Source organism: Mesoplodon mirus (genome assembly GCF_964341445.2).
Source record: "Mesoplodon mirus genome assembly, chromosome: 6".
Lineage (NCBI taxonomy): Eukaryota > Metazoa > Chordata > Mammalia > Artiodactyla > Ziphiidae > Mesoplodon > Mesoplodon mirus.
In genome coordinates, this window is record NC_138982.1 from 46,934,857 (window position 1) to 46,955,535 (window position 20,679).

The 20,679-nt window shown below is 37.7% G+C and overlaps 1 protein-coding gene across 5 annotated transcripts in view; it reads right to left on the reverse strand.

Moving 5' to 3' along the window:
- The window catches only part of YEATS2 (YEATS domain containing 2), a 115,833-nt gene that overhangs the window by 36,032 nt on the left and 59,122 nt on the right, over window positions 1-20,679 (reverse strand). For 3 of the 5 annotated variants that reach the window (XM_082625837.1, XM_082625835.1, XM_082625833.1), the window contains exons 8-15: window positions 15,292-15,403; window positions 11,064-11,112; window positions 8,638-8,814; window positions 7,421-7,663; window positions 5,791-5,949; window positions 4,163-4,266; window positions 2,731-2,838; window positions 1,350-1,532 (exon numbers count right to left, since the gene is read on the reverse strand). In XM_082625837.1, the coding sequence (XP_082481963.1) occupies window positions 1,350-1,532; window positions 2,731-2,838; window positions 4,163-4,266; window positions 5,791-5,949; window positions 7,421-7,663; window positions 8,638-8,814; window positions 11,064-11,112; window positions 15,292-15,403 (1,135 nt within the window). The remainder of the gene's footprint in view (window positions 1-1,349; window positions 1,533-2,730; window positions 2,839-4,162; window positions 4,267-5,790; window positions 5,950-7,420; window positions 7,664-8,637; window positions 8,815-11,063; window positions 11,113-15,291; window positions 15,404-20,679) is intronic. The other 2 variants (XM_082625836.1, XM_082625834.1) reach the window with 1 other exon arrangement.

Sequence of the window (20,679 nt, forward strand, 5' to 3'; positions counted from 1 at the left end):
GTAATACCATGTATTTCTAGGTGAAGCAAAATAGATTTTAAACAACATACAGGATGTGTCTGAGTACGAAGACCAGATGACAATAACCGATTCACGAAAGGACTTGAACAAAATGCTTATCCCTGAAGCCAAAACAACAGAGGGAGCATCAGGAAGTAGTTGGGGATTGCCTGTTTTAGTGATTCTGGCTATGGAAGCCCCAAAGTCACATTTGATGCTGTAGTTCCATAGTTCCTAAACTTGCCTAATCATATCAGTCAGTAGGAGAGTTTGTTAAAAATCCAGATTCCCAGGGTCACCAAGAAGTTCTGAGATGGGGGCCTTAGTATCTATATATTTTTAATCATCAGTTGAGTCTTATGAGCAGATAAGTTTGGGAAAGTGGTTAATGAACTCTTACAGATTTTAGAACCACCTGTAAGACTATGAATTTTTAACTCGATCTATACACAGCCATCTAGACTAACCAAAATATCTAAAACCTATTTTAAAGTTGAAAAGCAAGCACTTCACATAGTACTCTTAATAGCTTTAGGATATATCTGCCCTAAAAGTAAGATAATTTAACTCTGGATGTTCTAAAAGCATGCTTAGGTTACAGACAATGGCTCACAAATTTTAATAGTTCTGGAATGGGGAATTTTGGAGTCAACTAGACCTGGGTTCAAATTCTCTGTCACTTATTAGCTGCATGCTCTCAAGGATGTTGCTTAACCTCTCAGAGCCACAATTTCCTCATTTGTAAAATAGCAGTGAAAATATCCACCTTGCAAGGTTGTTTGAGGATTACAGATAATATACAAATAAGAGTATGATATACTTTGGCACTCCTAAGTACAACGGATGCAGGGAAACATGTATCTCTGTTTTAGAGTTCTCCCAATATGTAAATTCCCCAAACCTCCAAATTATAAAGAAAATAAACCTCTAAAGAGCCAAGAATCATTTAACAGATCACACAGTCAAGACATCAGAGGTGCAAACTATAGCAGTCTCCTATCAGAAATAAACAGGTAAAACAGTGGACCTCGATCCTGTCAGTTAGACTTGAATCAAGTGTAAAGTTGTGTCCATGACATCAATCATCTTCACTGCCAGAGAGATAACACGGCATCCCTTCACCGCTTGAACTGTCCCTGGGCCCTCTATAAACCATGTCCCTGCTCTTGTTAATTACTATGAAAAGAAGAGGTGGGTTAAACACCAACTTATCTGCTTTTCCTACAGGGCTTTCATCCACAGGTTTTCCCGGGACCATCAACACCATCACCTTTTTCAGCACTTGTCCATTACTTAGGCAAACAATGTTCACTGACACGTTGACTTCCCCATCCTTACCCAACACAAACCTTAGAGGGCTGAATCTTTGGTGACTGAGCAGTCCCTTCTCCAGCAGTTAGGACTTGTTTTTGAGGGGACACAGCTATCATGTGACCCCCTTTCACAGTCACATACTGAGGGAGTGGTGACTGGCTGGCAGCTCCTGTTGTTGGTACGTGAGAGGCTTCACCAGGTTCCTGTTTGATGATTACCTTGCAACAAACATGATAATGACAATGAATAAGCAGCCCATGAAAAATGCTACTAATATTTGAATTTTTTCTGTCTGCAGGAATTAATGAATTAATGAAGCCCTGTATGTAAACAATGACTCCACTAGAAGGGTTAAAAATACTGCTTAAGTATAGCTCATAATAGCTATTAAAGGGACCAAAAGTAGGAATGTGGACTTCATCCAGCGTATCTGCAAACCAACCTCATCATTTGTTTTAGACATTGGTGGCAAAACGGCACCAGAACAAATAGAACTACCATATGACCCAGCAATCCCACTACTGGGCATATACCCTGAGAAAACCATAATTCAAAAAGAGACATGTACCAAAATGTTCATCGCAGCTCTATTCACAATAGCCCGGAGCTGGAAACAACCTAAGTGTCCATCATCGGATGAATGGATAAAGAAGATGTGGCACATATATACAATGGAATATTACTCAGCCATAAAAAGAAATGAAACTGAGCTATTTGTAATGAGGTGGATAGACCTAGAGTCTGTCATACAGAGTGAAGTAAGTCAGAAAGAGAAAGACAAATACCATATGCTAACACATATATACGGAATTAAAAAAAAAAAATGTCATGAAGAACCTAAGGGTAAAACGGGAATAAAGACACAGACCTACTTGAGAATGGACTTGAGGATATGGGGAGGGGGAAGGGTAAGCTGTGACAAAGCGAAAGAGAGGCATGGACATATGTACACTACCAAACGTAGGGTAGATAGATAGTGGGAAGCAGCCGCAGAGCACAGGGAGATCAGCTCGGTGCTTTGTGACCGCCTGGAGGGGTGGGATGGGGAGGGTGGGAGGGAGGGAGATGCATGAGGGAAGGGATGTGGGAACAGATGTCTATGTATGACTGATTCACTTTGTTATAAAGCAGAAACTAATAAAAAAAAAAATAAATAAAGTTAACAGTAGAGATTCTTTAAAAAAAAAAACGGCACCAGAAAGTTCCCATCTTGCTAGACTCCAAGGGCTGCCCTGTGAACACCACTAAATAAATGGAAGCATGTCTCAGAAGTAGGATCTAGTCTTAGAGATGAGGCATACTAAAACGTTCCATGTTGTCGGGTAGTAGCATCAATCAACTCCAACATGCCACAAAAAGATTCCGTAACAAGAGCTTATTATCCACTTGTGGGATAATCCTCTCATGACTACTTACTTTTGTGAAAGCTCCAAGTCCTCCAGTTATAGGTTTGGGGCTTTGAACTTTAGGGTGACTCCCAATTGGGCAAAGAGGTGGCATAGATGCGAACAAAGAATCCTCCTGCTGTGTTTGTAAAAATACGTATTGTACAATTAGGATAAAGTGAGTGATTTCACTCTAGTCACATATTTAATACAAACCTGTGACATACCTTAGCAACAAAACCAAACAAAAAGTCCAAAACTCTTTGGGGGCTTCCAAGTCCCTACACCTGCATTTTAATATTGCTTGAAAAGACAATTCAAAGTAAGCCTATAAATTGGCAAGAACCTACTCATCTGTGCCCACTGTAAACTGGAAAGACTCCTATCATACTAACTCTAATATTTGGTTGACTCATTGGTTTCATGTCCAGTCCCCTGCCAGATGCTACTAAAGGATAGCTACTGTATTCTATTTCTTTTCTATCCCTAAGGTCTAGGCACTAAATAAACAAATGAATGTAACAGGCAGTGACAGTGTTTCAGTATACCACACCCTTGTAACAGTACTTGCAACTTGATCTGTTATCCTTACTCTGGAATAAATACCCAGGACGCAGGGGGAAATTTTTCACTAAAAATTTTAAAAACAATACAACAAAAAGAACTTGAACAATTAGCAAATACAAAGACAGCAAAGGTCAAAATTCAAAATTACTGTCATTTGTCTCTAATTCTCAAATACAAAAGGCAAGTCTCAGAGGCAATTTTCCATAAATAAGTGTTGGGGGCAAGAAACAAAGTTAAGAACACTGCTTAATTATGTAATGAAAATATCATCAACAAACATGCAAAAATTCACTGGTAGAAAATTAAGACCTTCAAGGAATTCTTACAATTCAGGCATTCATAGAACACAGTGCTCATAGACTACACTGCATTAGAGAAAAACCTCGCCTTGGATCAGGAAACTATTCAATATCATCACCATTAAGTGCTTAGATATAAGAAATGCTGTGTTAGCACCAGTCATGTAAGAGATGATCTTTGAATGAGAGGCTCATTCAAACCTTAAGGTAGCCAAGACAATAACAAATAAGCTGAATAACTAAGTCAACAGCAGTGACTGTCTCTGCGGAACAGTGAGCAGATATCTAGCACTATGATCTGAACAAGTCAGATCATATTTGGAATTCTAAATTTCAAAGGACTTCTTACCCTGAAGAAGGTGGGGGAAGGGGAAAATACACTGTGGAAAGATACGAATTATTACTTTGTAAAGAAAAATGTATAACAAAGCGGTCAAAAAAAATCATAGGTAAGGTAGGGGAGTCTGAAGTATTTGATCTTTATGATACTTCTTAGCTTGAAGATTCTACTTTATGAAATCTGCATTATCACTTGCAAATTCTGGCTCAACTTGAATGTACCACGTTTAGAAACTAGCAAAGTGCAATAAGAGTTACCTTGACAGCAGATGTTACAAAACTACTTCCATGAATTTTAGGAATCGGGGAACCTGTTCCTTGGGAGGCCTGAGAGGCAGTAGAGAGCTTGCTGGTAGGACTTCCTGATAAGCAAGGTTGATTTAAAAATAAAGTATAAACAAAGTAAAATTTACAAAATGGAATTTTAAAGCCATTTTCCACCACCCTCGTCTTCTCCCCACTATTTATTGTTCATTTTGAAGGGCTGAAAACTCACAACCATGATATTATTATAGAAAAAAACACTTAAGGATTCATCCTGTGAAGCTGACCGCTTCATCAACCTAAAAAGGGACAAGAAGCTAGTAAGGAAGTATAGAAGAATAAGTAAGTAGACATTATATACTCTGCACTTATATAGAAAGAGATACTGTAACATAATGGTGTTGGCTATTCCACAATGTGACAAAATGTATGCATTCAACTGAATGCTAGTTCCTTCAAAGTAGTTTCACTAGAAGGTTATACCTACTCCAAAATGCTGACATTAAACACTTTATACTCCATCAGTACAACTGCCTTTAGGGTCTGATCAAAATAAGTCACATTATCTACAGTCAACAGTATGTCAAGACTAAAAATGGTACTTGGTCATCTCCTCCATTTACCAAACTTGCCTGCAGAGACTTTGGCTGATTCCTAAATCTAAACATCCTCAAAAGACACCTACTTGGTTGGCATCCTTAGGTGTACTCAAAAGGGAATCTCTGAAAGTAGCGTTTTTTAAAGGAGTCCCACAATTATAATCATTGTTAAAGAACATAACTTTCTAAAAAAATAGTTGGAAAGGCCCAACACACATTAATCTGTGTTAAAATCAAACATGTTAGAAAAAAATCAGTCTCATTACTTTATAGTCATTTCTCTTATTTCTCTTTTCGATATTTCTATTAGAAGTGAAAGCTACAGGAAAGTTTACACAGAAGTGCATGTGTTTAAACAGTTTAATTGAAGGGAATAAATAAAATATTAGTGAAAGTACCTCAAAGAAACCTGAAAAGCTCTCTGTATTTATATGAGGTTATGATGATAAACACGGGGAATCCAAAGACTTATTATTCTTCCTATTAGAGTTTTTTTTTGTTTTTAGTTTTTTGTTTTAAATAACTACAGGGTTCAGTTTCCCTCCCACATGCAAGTTTTATCTTATTCACTGAAAAGTAAAGATCACTTTTTTATTTCACTGGGGAAAAATATGTATGGCTCACAAAGCTATTCTTGCTCTAAAGCTTAATTTGGAAAAGTTAATCACATTGCCTAAAAAGAATGTCTTCTAAATGAGAATAAAATCCACTCTTTTTTTTTCTTTTTTAGAAAATTAATTATGGTTCACTATGAATCTTTAGAAATTTAAAAAAAACTTAAGTAAATTCCTAAAAATATAACTTTTACAAGAAGTAAATCTTCCCTCAGAGAAACAGCACTGGAAAACAAAAAAGAATATATATATATATATATATATATAGACACACTCTTATGTATTCCTTCCTCTTGTTCATGGTTGAAGATTCTGCCATTATATGGCTACTAAGTCACATTAGGATTCCACCTCTAAAAAAGATCAAATCTTGGGGATTGCACGAATATTGTTCCATTCAAACACACACCTGCAGTAGGAGTGGTGGCTCCAATAACCTGCCCTGGCTTGTCCACGATAACATAAGGATTATTAATAACAGAACTGGCAGTGCCTTGCTTCACATGGACTGGAGTGGAAGTTGGGGTTCGAGGCAATGGCGATGGACTTGGGGTTGATATAGGGGAACCTTTATTAATAAAAAAGAGAAACAAAATAAACTAAACAAAATAGATATATTCAGCCCATCTAAGAGGATGCTAAAGAAAATGGAAGAGGGGCAGGGCCACCAGTACAAAGGTGACAAGTTGGGAAAAGAGAATGGGACTGTAAGTTTCAGGTACTGAGAGCAGCAGCAGCAGCTGAGGCCAGGGGTTAGTGCATTTTACTCTCTACATCCTTATCCATGTAGCAGGCAGCCTGTTAGAAACAGATACTGAGGTCCTACCCCTGATCTACCGAATATATCAATAAATCAGTATTTTAACAGGATACCCCAGCAGGCACATTAAAGTTCAAAACAGTGCTTTACATAAGTGTGGAACTGCTGCATCCCCAGGTAACAACAACTTGGGCAGGTTGTTATAATACTGGTTACACTTGAAGAAACTGAAGTTAGGGAAGCAAGTGAACAGCTAGACTTAGGAACCAAGTCTTGATTTGCAATGAATTTCCAATAGGAAAATATGAAATTCATCCACCAAAACAAAAGTCTCTCTCAATACCATGTCACAGCCACAATCCAGAGATTCGTGTTCCCATAGCTCTCAGAAGTTACCGACAGATACATCATTAAACATCCTCAACGGTTATTGATCAAATCTGTTATCCATGAATTTCTCTAACCTTCAAAGCAATTTATATGTTCAGCCTATTCCACCTCTGAAGCAGCAAGCTCCAAAACACTTCTAACTGGTAGGTAAAATTATACATTCTTTACCTTTCATCAATTTCAAGGACTTGGATCATATTTCTGCTTAGCTATTTTTAGCACTGAAGACTCCCCCCACCCCCTTCATTTAAGAATTATATAGAAGTCTCCCCCTGCCTAGGTATTTCTATTGACTCACTTTCATGTCTTTTCTGAGATGGCACAGCCAAAACTATAAAGCATATTTCTACTAGAAGTTTACCTAACATAAACTGTTGCGAGGCAACAGACAATTCAACCTCAGTGAACATGAAACCTCAGAACGACCTATTGATCACAGGAATGAGTAAATTTCTAGTGTGGTTATAGAGTATAAAAGATATCTCAATCCCAAACCAAGCCTTGAAGCTTAACTACAAACCAAAAGGCATCTAAATTTTTTCTATTACTAGTCACTCTGGTTTCCATATATAATTCCCAAACTTAATTCCTACCTTAGTTTCCACCAGACATCCTAGCAAACAATTTACCTGTGCTGATTCTAGATGAAAATTGGACTGCTTTGAATTTTATTTCTTTCCTCATTCAAAAACTGTTTCCATATGAATGACTTTTGTTTTTGTTTTGTAACACTTTTGCTTTGCTAATCGACAGTGATGAGCTTGCTTGTTAACTAAACAAAAACCCTGCTTAGAAAAACTAAAAAAAAAAAAAAAAAAAAAGCCATAGTACTTTGTTTTGTCATTCTAACAATTTTTACACACACCAAATTCATATATACCATGTATACCTGAGACAATCTTGCAGCTCATGGTGATAGGCTGGAAGGATTTTCCAGGTGACTCCGGATTAGGAACCTGACTTTGTGGCACAATTTTGCAACTTGATGCTATTGGCTGAAAAGCTGAATTGCCATGAGAACAAAAGGTAACTTTCTGGGATGTTGTCATTTTGGTGGGTGTTCGTTCCAATGAAGATGGCAAAGAATAAAATGTAGTGTGTCTCTCAGCTTCAGTGTTGGCTGGGAATCCTTCTTGAAATGAAACAGGCAAATAAGTCAACAACCACTTTGAAATCGCTCACCATTTCAAGAACCATTTAAGCCATTTACCAGTAGTAAAATAAATACAGTTGACTGGTATTTAACACTGCTTTATGTATTTTCTGGTGAAATGTAAATATCATGCCTAGAATCATGTTTCATTAAAATGCTTCTTTCAAAAAATTAGAAAACATATAAGCTAACACTATATAATAAAATTTACAAGTTCATTATGTTCTCCCATTCTTTATATATGAATTGACAAACTGTTCAGAGAAGAAAAACTCAAAAGAAAGCATTAGCTTAATCTAATGATGTCCTGTTTTATTGAATGCCCATAAAAAAGATGCAACTGAAACTTAAGAAAAATAAAGTTGAGATTTTTATAAAAGAACTAAAATATTAATATCACATTAACGTAGACTTACAGATCAAACTAACACCATTTAGAATCAATTTTATATCATATTTGTATATGTTATATAAGTGAACACTTAAATACTTAATTTTATACTTATATATTTACTAAATAAGATGCCATAGTCAAAGTACATTTGTTGATGATAAGTCTTATACCGTATTTTAAATAAGATTAGATACTAATATTTGAACTTCTTGTTCATACAATTAGGGACCAAACAAGAAAGTCTTCCTGTAACATTAGAGGAAACCATTATATTCATCAAAGAATAAAAATGCAATGCTTTTCAGTGAGTTTTGTGTTCTATAAAATATTGATAAAACTGCATTAAAAATTTTTTTCTGAGAAGAGTAAGGGCTTGGCTATTTTCATAATAGGTCTGTGTAGAAGAGCAGCATGCCTACTTATGCAAAATTTATTTTCCATACACTCATAAGGCACTGAAGACAGCAGTTCAACATCAAGTGATGGAAAGGAACACGCCATAATGACTGCTCTATACGAGGTAAAAATGCATTTCCATACAAGGAAAAATATATACTACCTTTCTCCACAGAGGTATCAGGTACTGGCTCATGTGACTGCTTTACTGGTGAGGACGCTTTCACAGGGGCTGGAATGGTCAAAGGCAAGGATGGTGGGGCATCTGAGATGTCTGACTCAGAGGACTGAGGATAAACGGAGTCTTCTCCAAGAGAATGCCGATGGAGCTCAACATCCACTACCTACACGATTGGGCAACAACTGGGCTCATGAATCCATCATCAATGTCACAGAAAGCCCCAAACCTGTCTCAAAACATGGTGCTCTAACAGACGTTGCAAATGATTTCTATTCATACTTCAAAGGCAATTTCAATCTCAATAACTAAAGGATTTATCCCAGAATGTAATCTAATCTGGCTTAATAGATGACTCAATGAAACCAATCATAAAATTGGGGACCTTCCATTTAGTGTTTCTGCACCTTAGAACACTCTTTCCCCCCATCTCAGCATGACTGCCTCTTTCTCACCATTAGGTCTCAATCAAATGTCACCTTCTCAGAGAGGCCTTCCCTAACCAACCTAGCTAAAGCACCCAACTTGTCCTCCGGCTACTCGCTTCTTTATAGCACTTATTTGTAAGTGAAATTATCTTATTTGCTTTTATGTTTACCATATACCTTCTCCCCACTCTCAATACAACCAAGAATTAAACTCCTTGAGAGTAGTCACTACTCTCATTTGTTCATTTTTGTATCCTCAGTACCTGAACCAGTGCTTAGCATATAGTATGTGCTCAATAAATATCTTCTGGCATAACACAGCACATTTCCCTAAAGAGAGTAAGGTTTAACTTAGCTAATTCTAATCATAATGGCTACTGCTGATATATCATGAATACCAAAAAAGGAGGGGGAGGATCGGGTGGGAAAACAAAGTTGAAGGTCTCATACTTCCTGATTTCAAAATTTATTATTACAAAACAATAGTAATCAAAACAGTGTGGTACTGGCATAAAGACAGACAAATAAACCATCAGAATAGAATACACTCTCACATACATGGTCAAATTATTTCTGACAAGGGTGTCAAGACCACAGACTGGGAAAAGGACAGTCTTTTCAACAAATAGTGCTGGGAAAACTGGAGATCCACATGCATTAGAATGAAGGTGGAAGTTTACTTTACACCATATACAAAAATTAACTCAAAATGGATCAAAGACCTAAACATAACACCTAAAACAATAAAACTTAGAAGAAAATATAGGGGCAAAGTGTCATAACACTGAATTTGGCAATGATTTCTTGAATATGATATAAAACGTACAGATAGAAGAAAAAACAGATAAATTAGACTACATCAACATTTAAAACTTCTGTACATCAAAGGACACGATAACAGAGTGAAAAGGCAACCCACAGAATGGGAGAAAATATCTGCAAATCATATATCTGATAAGAGATTAATCTCAAGAATATAGACACCTCCTAAAAATCAGCTACAAAAAACCAAACAACCCAATTCAAAAATGGACAAAGGATTTGCATTCACATTCTCCAAAAAAGATATATAAATGGCTGATAAACACATGAAAAAATGCTCAACATCAATAATTATTACAGAAGTGCATACCAAAACCACAAAGAAATACCACCTCACACTCCCTGGATAGTATCAAAAAAACAGAAAACAACAAGCACTGGCAAAGATGTGGAGAAATCGAAACCCTTATACACTGTTGGTGGGAATGTAAAATGATGCAGCTGCTATAGTAAACAGTGTGGTGGTTTCTCAAAAAATTAAAAATAGAATTACTGTATGATCCAGCAATTCCACTTCTGGGTATACACCCAAAAGTACTGAACAGAGGGACACGAACAGAAAGACCCACATTCTTAGCAGCATTATTCACAATAGCCAAAAGATGGAAGCAACGCAAGTGCTCACTGACAGATAAGTAAGTGGTTGAACAAAATGAGATGTATACATACAACAGAATATTACTCAGCCTTTAAAAAGGAAGGAAATTTTTATTCATGCTACAACGTGGATGAATCTTGAGAACATTATGCTAAGTGAAATATGGCAGTCACACACAAAAAAGAACACTGTATGATTCCACTTATGTGTTACCTAGAGTAGTCAAATTCATAAAGACAGAAAATAGAAGAGTGGTTTAGCGGTTGTGGGAAGAGAGTGAGGTATTATAAATGGGTAGTTTCAGTTTTCCAAGATGAAGAGTTCTCTGGAGATGACTGGTAGTGACAACTGCATGAAAATGTGAATTTATTTAATACCACCTAACACTTAAAATGATTAAAATGGTAAATTTTATGTGTATTGTATCACAATTTAAAAATAAGTAAGTAAATAAGGGGGGAGAGAAACTTTTTTTGAAATTAAGCGTTCATTTTTTTTCCTAATTAAAAACGAAGATCAATTTTCATTCTACTTGTTCCCAAATAATACTGTAGGGAAAAAACCTACCGTCTCTGCTCCAAGAGTCTGCAAGCCAGTATAAGTTCTGTCCAGCTATTGAAAGACAGAAGAGTATTAAGTTTCACTATGCTTACTTATAAAGCTTAGGATACAGTCTTATCTAAAACCCCTTTCACTGCAAGTCTTCATATCATAGGACTACTTTTTCATAACATTTAAATTCATCATGTCAATAAAACCCCTTAACTTTCTGAGAGAAAAACTGAGTAAAATAAATAAAAACAACTTCAGACATACAGGTAGTTATTATAAAAACAGGCTATAAAAATATACTTGCAGTGTGATGACACAATTATATATTTAGGGTATATTTACTAAGCACTTGTGCAAAAAATGAATGAAAATTTAGGCAATATAGGCAATACTAATAACTACCAGTATATTAGCTTCATGGATGATTTATTTTAGAGGAGAGAAAGGAGTATAAATTGAGGGAATGTTAATAACATAAATAAAAAAGTTTACAATTACATACAAAGAGGTTAGGTTCTTATTCTTTTTTTTTTTTTTTTTTTTTTTTTTGCTGTACGCGGGCCTCTCCCTGTTGTGGCCCCCCCACCGTTGCGGAGCACAGTCTCCAGACGTGCAGGCTCAGCAGCCATGGCTCACAGGCCCAGCCACTCCGCGGCATGTGGGATCTTCCCGGACCGGGGCACGAACCCGCATCCCCTGCATCGGCAGGTGGACTCTCAACCACTGCGCCGCCAGGGAAGCCCAGGTTCTTATTCTTATACTTTAATTTATATTTAAAATTAAGATTAAAAAAAAGGATTTGTGGCAGCTTACCATATAAATCTTATACAGTAAGATCAATAGGTAAAAATGGTTAAGTTGGGTAGAAAGGAAAGAAAAGGAAAGTAGAGATGGGGGAAAAAATGAAGCCAGGGATAGGTTAGTAAATAGAAAATTCTAAAGGCTTGCAAGAAGTAGATTTCAGTCTGGCTGAGTTCCTTAGCAGGCAACACAGAGAAGACAAATCAGTCATGAGACCTAGTGTTCATAATAGAAAGGCAATAGAGGGTAGATTTATAGTAGCCCCATGGAAGAGATCTGGAGTTTTAACATTTAAACCTTCGCCAAGGGCCTCCCTGGTGGCGCAGTGGTTGAGAGTCCGCCTGCCAATGCAGGGGATACGGGTTCGTGCCCCGGTCTGGGAGGATCCCATATGCCGCGGAGCGGCTGGGCCCGTGAGCCATGGCCGCTGGGCCTGCGCATCCGGAGCCTGTGCTCCGCAACGGGAGAGGCCACAGCAGTGGGAGGCCCGCATACCGCGAAAAAAAAAAAAAAAAAAAAAAAAAAAAACCTTCGCCAACAGGTTGACTGTTAAAAAGATACGGGCAATTTTAAGGCTACATCCATTTTGCATATTCTCTAGAGCATAGATATAATAGTCTCTGTAATCTGCACTGGCCTATGTTTTATTCTTGGGACCACAGTTTGAGAGAGACACTGATAAAACAGAACTATTATCAAAATGACAAGAGAAACTGGAAAGAAAGCACAGCATACAAGAAATGTTACAAGAACAGGTTTTGGCTGAGGAAGAAATGCTTTAAGGAGAGACACAAACGCTATCATTAAACAGTTTTAGAGTTCTTACAAAACAAAACAAAGTCCTGTTCTGTACTATTCTAGAAATCAAACTAGGATAAATGAGATCAAGGTTAGAAGGGGGGGCGGGGGAGAAACGGGTGGCAGTTTTAGGTAAATTTATGAAAGAAGCTTCTAAAAGTTTATTTACTAAATGGATAAATGGATTGTTTTGGGAATGACCGTGCTCCAGTGATGGTTGAGGAGAGGTTAGATGACTACCTGTCGGGGATGCAGATATGTGAATTTCATCCCAGAAACTTTAAATTTTATTGAACTCTTAACACTTAGAGTATTTAGTATATAATGTAATTATTACAGTATCAAATATAGATTGCTATGTACTACAGAATTTCAGAATACAGAGGGATTGCTATGGACTTTAATAGCCAGGAAAAGCTACATAGGAACGTGAAGAATGGAAAGAATACACACAGGCATTCGAGGAGGGAAGAGCATAAAAGACTTAAGAGATGGCCTAAGGCATTTCTGGGACATGAACAGACTGACCTGGCTGGAGTAGGATGTTCATGCAGGGGATTAGTATGAGATAATTTAGGGTAAAGTATGTCAAGTCAAAATGTGAAGAGCCTGGAATAGTAGGCAGGGGAGTCTGAACCTGAATAACAGGAATTCAATCAAAGCTTCTCAGAGAGGAACAACATAATGGTTCTACTGTTTTAAGAAGACTAATCTGATGGCGGTGTACAGAATGGACTGAGGGGAAAGAAGATAGATTGGCATTAAAGAAGCTAATCAGGAGACAGAGTATAAGAATAGCCTAGTAAGAGTGGAAAGGGCAAAGGGTAGTCTAAAAGAAACATTATGAAGAAAGAGTCTGCAAGTGAACAAATATTTAGAACACAGAGGGAAGAATCAAAGATGGTTCTGAGAGTTAACAAAGAAATTTCAGGAAAAATGATACTCCAGAATAAATAAAGATCAGTGGTCACAACAGAGGTGCTTAAGTTCTCAAGGCCAATCAACACGTAATATATAGTAAAATTAAGGAAAATCTGGTAAGAAATACTTTAAAAACTGTCTCAATCATTCACCAGGAACTCTAAGTGATAAGGACAATAAAATATGTATAAAAACTATGTAAACAATTCCCTTTATTTTAGGGATTAGGGTTGGGCCCAGTGCAATATAAGATGGTATGTACAGTGCTTAAAATAAGCTAAGAGGAAAGCAAAACTATTTCAGACCTTCCTCTAAGTAAGTGGGAACATATCCTGCCCCTCTGAACAAAGTGGCTATATGTTCTTTATTTGGTTTCAGTTCTTCTCTGAGGTTATAAGGCAATCTTGTTTTACAGTAATCTCTAGAAAATAACTTAAACATGAAGTTAAGTAGTGCTGTTTACCAACAATGGAGGACAAATCTCAGGCGGCCTTAAAGTTGAAAAAGGTACATTTGTGGAACAAAGGGAACAAAACAGGAATTCTGAAAATGTACTCAGATTCACTTGGGGGCAATTAATGGGAATAATGTGGTAAATCACAAAGTAAGGGTGCTTCGGGAGAAGTTCAATATTAGGATTATATTTTACGGAGAGAAAATGTACACGAGGTTATGACAGAGAGGGATGTGGGGCACTTTAAAAAAATGGTCTGTCTTCCAACTATGAAAGTTAAATGTTTATTATATAAAACTGGAAAAGAAAAACGCACACATGCACACACAGAAAAAAGGGGCAGGAGAAACTGCCCACAATGTCGTTACTTCAATTACTCCAACTTTTTAGGGTATTTCTTTTGTGTTTTTTCCACCTATTTAAAATCTCGGTTGACCTCATACTATATACATAGTTTTATACTCGTTTTATACTCTATGCTTTTCATTTACTATAATGGTAGTTTTTCCCATGTATAAAAAACACTTTTTAAAATAAAATTTGTAATGGTTACATAATAAACCATGTGGATATAGCAGTTAAGGATTTCAGGAGTATTACAACCTTCCACAGTACTTAATATTTCCTAAAATATGTTCACTTCTATCTTTATCCTTAAGAGATAGACAAGGCTTATTATTTGTGCCTCTTTTTACAGAAAATTAAAATGTAAAGAGTAAAATACAGATTAAAAAGAAAAAGATTTCATTTACTTGTAGCCCCAGGTAGCACAGTACCAGTGAGCTCTCATCAGAGATTCAAGTCTTCTGATTATCTGACCAGTTCATCTTTTTAAAGAATATACATTCTGGGCTTCCCTGGTGGCGCAGTGGTTGAGAGTCCGCCTGCTGATGCAGGGGACACGGGTTCGTGCCCCGGTCTGGGAAGATCCCACATGCCGTGGAGCGGCTAGGCCCGTGAGCCATGGCCGCTGAGCCTGCACATCTGGAGCCTGTGCTCCACAACGGGAGAGGCCACAACGGTGAGAGGCCCGCGTACCACAAAAAAAAAAAAAAAAAAAAAAGAAGAATATACATTCTGCTGTAAAGTGACCCCTTCCCCAGCCTTCAGAAGGCAAATGTTGTAGCAGTAAGCAAAACACACTCAAAAAGATTTATCCTGCTCCCACTATCCATGGCCACTTCTCTCAGAGGCCTAACCCACCACTTCAAGTGGAGGTGAAAAAAGATACTTCATTTCTAGGGAGCAATGTTTTGTTACAATACCTTCAGATTATGTATGATATCTATCCGCTTGTTCTGGCTGTCCTTAAAGTGAACTTGAACTCTGACAGGAAACTCACCCCAGCCTCTTCTGGTCAAGTGAAAAGGAGGCTCTCTAGGGAAAAGCAGATATTAATATATTAGTCCATGTTCACTCTCTCATTCTAGAAAGAATAGTTTTCCCATAATGGCTAAGTTAGAACTTCACGTTTCTAATAATTATTTAGATTCCCTCACTTGATGCTAAATAAATATGCTGAATTTTGCTAAAATGCTAAATCATAAAAAATTCAACTCAAACCTACATTAAACTTTCAACTACTGAATACTTAGAGCTAAGACACTTATACCATACAATCCAGTGTCATTATTTTCACAGACAGGGAACTAAGGTGATTTGATGGATGTCACAGTATTAAAGCCAGAATCCTTGATCGCTACTTGATAGACACAGGCTGTGAGGTATGTTCCTTACCCCAAGACAATCATTTATTCCTCCACTCTGGCAAAAACAAAATAGATCATGAATGCTCAATCTGAAAGTGGCAATTTATCTACTACGAAGACTTAACTATCTACTATCTACTACGAAGACTTAACAAATTACATGACTTTATATAATTTTAGTGAATAGAGAGGAATGTGTGTGAATGCTAATTGGACTAGAGAATTTTCAGCAGTCAAAATGTAACTTGTGAAGGTAATAAAAAGGAAGATTGATGAGAAAAAGACTGGCATGCTGTTGATAATTGGTGTTGGGTACGTGAGGATTCAATATACTCTACTTTGTACTGGGTGGGCCAAAAGGTACGTTCATTTTTTTCAGTAAGATGGTTCTAGTAGCGCTTAGTTGCCTTTAACTTCATTTGAAACAGTTTTGTTAGATTGTATTGTGACAGCTGTCATATCAGCGTGCATTTAAAAAAGAACTTATCAAAATTCGTGAATTTTTGTGTAGCCATTTTAATATTGAAGATGGAAGAAAAAAGCAACATTTTTGGCATATTATGCTTTATTATTTCAAGAAAGATAAAAATGCAACTGAAATGCAAAAAAAGATTTGTGCAGTATATGGAGAAGGTGCTGTGACTGATCAAAATGTGTCAAAAGTGGTTTGCAAAAGTTTTATGCTGGAGATTTCTCACTGGACGATGCTCCACGGTTGCGTAGACCAGTTGAAGTTGATAGCAATCAAATCGAGACACTGAGAACAACCAATGTTATACCACGTGGGAGATAGCCAACATACTCAAAATATCCAAATCAAGCATTGAAAATCATTTGCACCAGCTAGGTTATGTTAATCGCTTTGATGTTTGGGTTCCACATAAGCAAAAAAACCTTCTTGACCATATATTTCCACATGCGATTCTCTACTGAAACATAATGAAAACAGTCTGTTTTTAAGACAAATTGTGATGGGCGATGAAAAGTGGATACTGTACAATAATGTGGAATGGAAGCTTTGCCTGTGGGGCAAGCGAAATGAACCACCACCAACCACACCAAAGGCCAGTCTTCATCCAAAGAAGGTGATGTTGTGTACATGGTTGGACTAGAAGGGAGTCCTCTATTATGAGCGCCTTCTGGAAAACAAAACGATTATTTCCAACAAGTACTGCTCACAATTAGACCAACTGAAAGCAGCACTCGACCAAAGCATCCGGAATTAGTCAAAAGAAAACGCATAACCTTCTTCCATCAGGATACCAGAGGACCGCATGTTTCTTTGATGACCAGGCGAAAAATGTTACAGCTTGGCTGGGAAGTTCTGATTCATCCGCCGTATTCACGAGACTTTGCACCTTTGGATTTCCATTTATTTCAGTCTTTACAGAATTATCTTAGTGGAAAAAATTTCAATTCCCTGCAAGACTGTAAAAGGCACCTAGGACAGTTCTGTGCTCAAAAAGATAAAAAGTTTTGTAAAGATGGAATTATGAAGTTGCCTGAAAAATGGCCGAAGGTAGTGGAACAAAACGGTGAATCCACTGTTCAATAAAGTTCTTGGTGAAAATGAAAAATCTGTCTTTTATTTTTACTTAAAAACCAAAGGACTGGGCTTCCCTAGTGGCGCAGTCGTTGAGAGTCCGCCTGCCGATGCAGGGGACACGGGTTCGTGCCCGGGTCCGGGAAGATCCCACATGCTGCAGAGCGGCTGGGCCCACGAGCCATGGCCACTGAGCCAGTGCATCCGGAGCCTCTGCTCTGCAACGGGAGAGGCCACAACAGTGAGAGGCCCACATACCAAAAAACAAAACAAAAAAAAAAAACCCCAAAGGACCTTTTTAGCCAACCCAATATATGTCTGGAATTTTCCAGAATAAAAAGTTTAAAAATTTAATTGAGACCTTCATGTACTCAAGAATAATATGGTTTAAGTTAATGGGGGAAAGAGAGAATGCTTTAAAATGAAAATGTTCATTATGAATCAATGGCTTGGAATTCCTGTAATGAGAGAGAATGCCAAGATTGCAGGGAGAAAGGAACTTTCAGTGGGATGTGCTTTGAAAAACTAAGGAGGGACATGAATTCAGTAAGAGCAGAGTCCAAGAACACAACCTGAGAGGAGTCTAGGAACAGGTATGAATCGTCAGGCACAAAACCAGAGGCTACCAGGAGAGCCCAAAGCAGGAAAAATCCCTGAGTATGAGAGAAGCCTGGAAAGTAGAGGAAGCAACAGCTGTATTATAAACTAGAGAAAAGAAAGCAAAGAAACACAGTGCCCTGGATGGAAGAAACCAGCTGAGTTAGTAAGAGAAGTAGCCATGACGTCAGCATAGGTTCAGACAGCAATAAAGACAGGCTTGGGGTCAAATGAGAAGGCTGACTTGAGACAGCAGCTTGAAAAGGAATCCAAGGCCAGAGATACAGTGGGGCCTACAGACATGGTGGACTTAAGAAGAATAATTAAGGGAAATTCTACTGATGACAAGTTCAGTCATTTAAATTCCAGTAAAGCTAAGTGGAAGGCCCAAATTCATTTTGCAATATTCGTCAATCTCATGGCTTGTATGCTGAATTTCTCTTACAAAGGATATAGTAAATCAGCTGTGCTCCTCAATTTGTGTACATAGGCTAAACTCTAGTGAATGCACAGGAAGGACTGCTGCCAGGGAAGACAGAAGACAGACGAATCAGGAAAAAGGAACAATGCTTTTTAACAGGAAATTCCTCCCTAACCATATTTTTGGAAACAAAAAAGGAATCCAAGACCTACCAACAGATAAGACAGCTACAGAAATGTTATACTTCAAAAGACGTATCTATTTCACACAAAAAGGGGACTGCTTCCCCTAAATAGACTTCTTTATTTCTAGATTCTTCATAGAGGGTGAAATGTATCAATAACCAAGAAGACAACCCACAGAATACTAGGCTTTAAAAATGGCTTTCCTAAAAATACAAAATGAAGCACAATTCCTCGCCCAAATAATTCAAATGGGCAACCAGTCTTTTAGGATCACTTCTAGTGACCCAGAATTCATTACTTTAATAACACTCTCTATCACATTTCTAAAGAGCTCTGTTATAAAAATATTTCATCTTCCTCCTGCATGTTACTTCTAGTATGCCTTCTGCAATCACAAATTCCTCCTCCACATGACCTTCAAAAAAACTAAAACATTCCACTAAGTTCTCTTCTTTTCAGGGTAAACACATTCTGTTCCTTATAACAGCAACAGAAGCAAACACTTACATTGCTTACTATGATCCTACCACTGTTCTAAGCCCTTTATATCTATTAACTTATCTAGTTTTTAAATCACAATATGAAATATCCCCTCTGAGACACAGTGAGGCTAAATAACTAGCCCAAGGTCATGCAGCAAATAAGTAGTGGATCTGAGATTTAAACTCCAGGGCCCATACTAATTTTTTTTAATGATACAAACATTTTGAGAAGGCTCACTAGGACATTCCCTTGGGGGGCTGAGCACACTCTGGTCCCTCACGCACCAAGGGCAGAAATATTCTACTGACACAGTAACCATGTGTTCTTCAGCTCTGCAAACCCTGTATTAAGTCCTGAGCCTAGCATACATTTAGTGACTATCTTGTGCCTAAAAGCAAAGTTTACAGTCACAGCTTTTAAGAAGTTGGCTAAGGAATAACTGAACCAAATGGAAAACAGATCGTCTATAGGAACAGAATCTACTTAAGCTCTTCATCAGGTAATGTGCTCTGATGAGCAGATTCAGAGTGCACAATGAACATACATGTGCTTTGGTCCAGAAATAAAGATTATCCCCAAGTTTCAAGGCAGCTGAAAAGACCTCGCCTACTCATCACGTTACTTTAGATACCTGACACAAGAAACATCTTAAAAGTCTTGTAAAGAACACAGAATTATAATTAAACCTAGGACACATGTTAATGTTCTGTCCTTCCTGAAATTTAAAGTTCCACTCTAAGAAGAATATTTTAAGAATACAGACAAACCAGAGTGTGTCAGAGAATATAACCTGGATGGCAGAGGAACATAAAACAAAGTCACACGAATGACAACTGAAACAAATGTGGATATTTGGCTTGGAGGAGAATAGAAGAGACCTAACAGTTGCTTTCAAAATACTTGAACAACAGCTACATGGAAAAGGGACTACACTGATTCTGTGTGGTGTTACAAAACAAACGGGAAGTGTACTGTTTAGAAGTTAAAGGTAGTTAGGTCTCTGCTCAATATAATTAAAAACTTCCAAACAAACACAGCCACCTACAAATGGAATGGCTCACATCATGAATTCAATAATTCCCTCAACAAGAAATGACATTTACTACATGCTGGACACTGTGCTAGATCACAGGGAGAGAAAGAATTAAGAAAAGGTCCCAAACATCGAGAAGTTCTAAATCTAGTAAGGGAGACATACATGTAAATTAATAGGTGTAATAATAAATTTATATACATTACTTGCTATAAAAACAGAGATGTGGTTGATCATTAACAAATTATTTCTCAGGAGTTTTAAACACCAGAAGCACACAAGCAAGGATCTCTTTTAAAATACAATTTAAAGGGCTTCCCTGGTGGCGCAGTGGTTGGGGGTCCGCCTGCCGATGCAGGGGACATGGGTTCATGCCCCGGTCCGGGAGGATCCCACATGCCGCGGAGCGGCTGGGCCCGTGAGCCATGGCCGCTGAGCCTGTGTGTCCAGAGCCTGTGCTCCGCAACGGGAGAGGCCACAACAGTGAGAGGCCCGCATAATGCAAAAAAAAAAAAAAATACTATTTAAAAATCATAACCCAGTAGTTAATAAAGTATGGGAAAGTATGCTCTTGGGAAAGGTATGTAGTAATGGTGCAATTCACAAGCTGTGAAAAACTAACTGGTCAGATATACCACCACAGCCAGTTACGCAATACTGCCAGAGTGGCATAGACCAGACA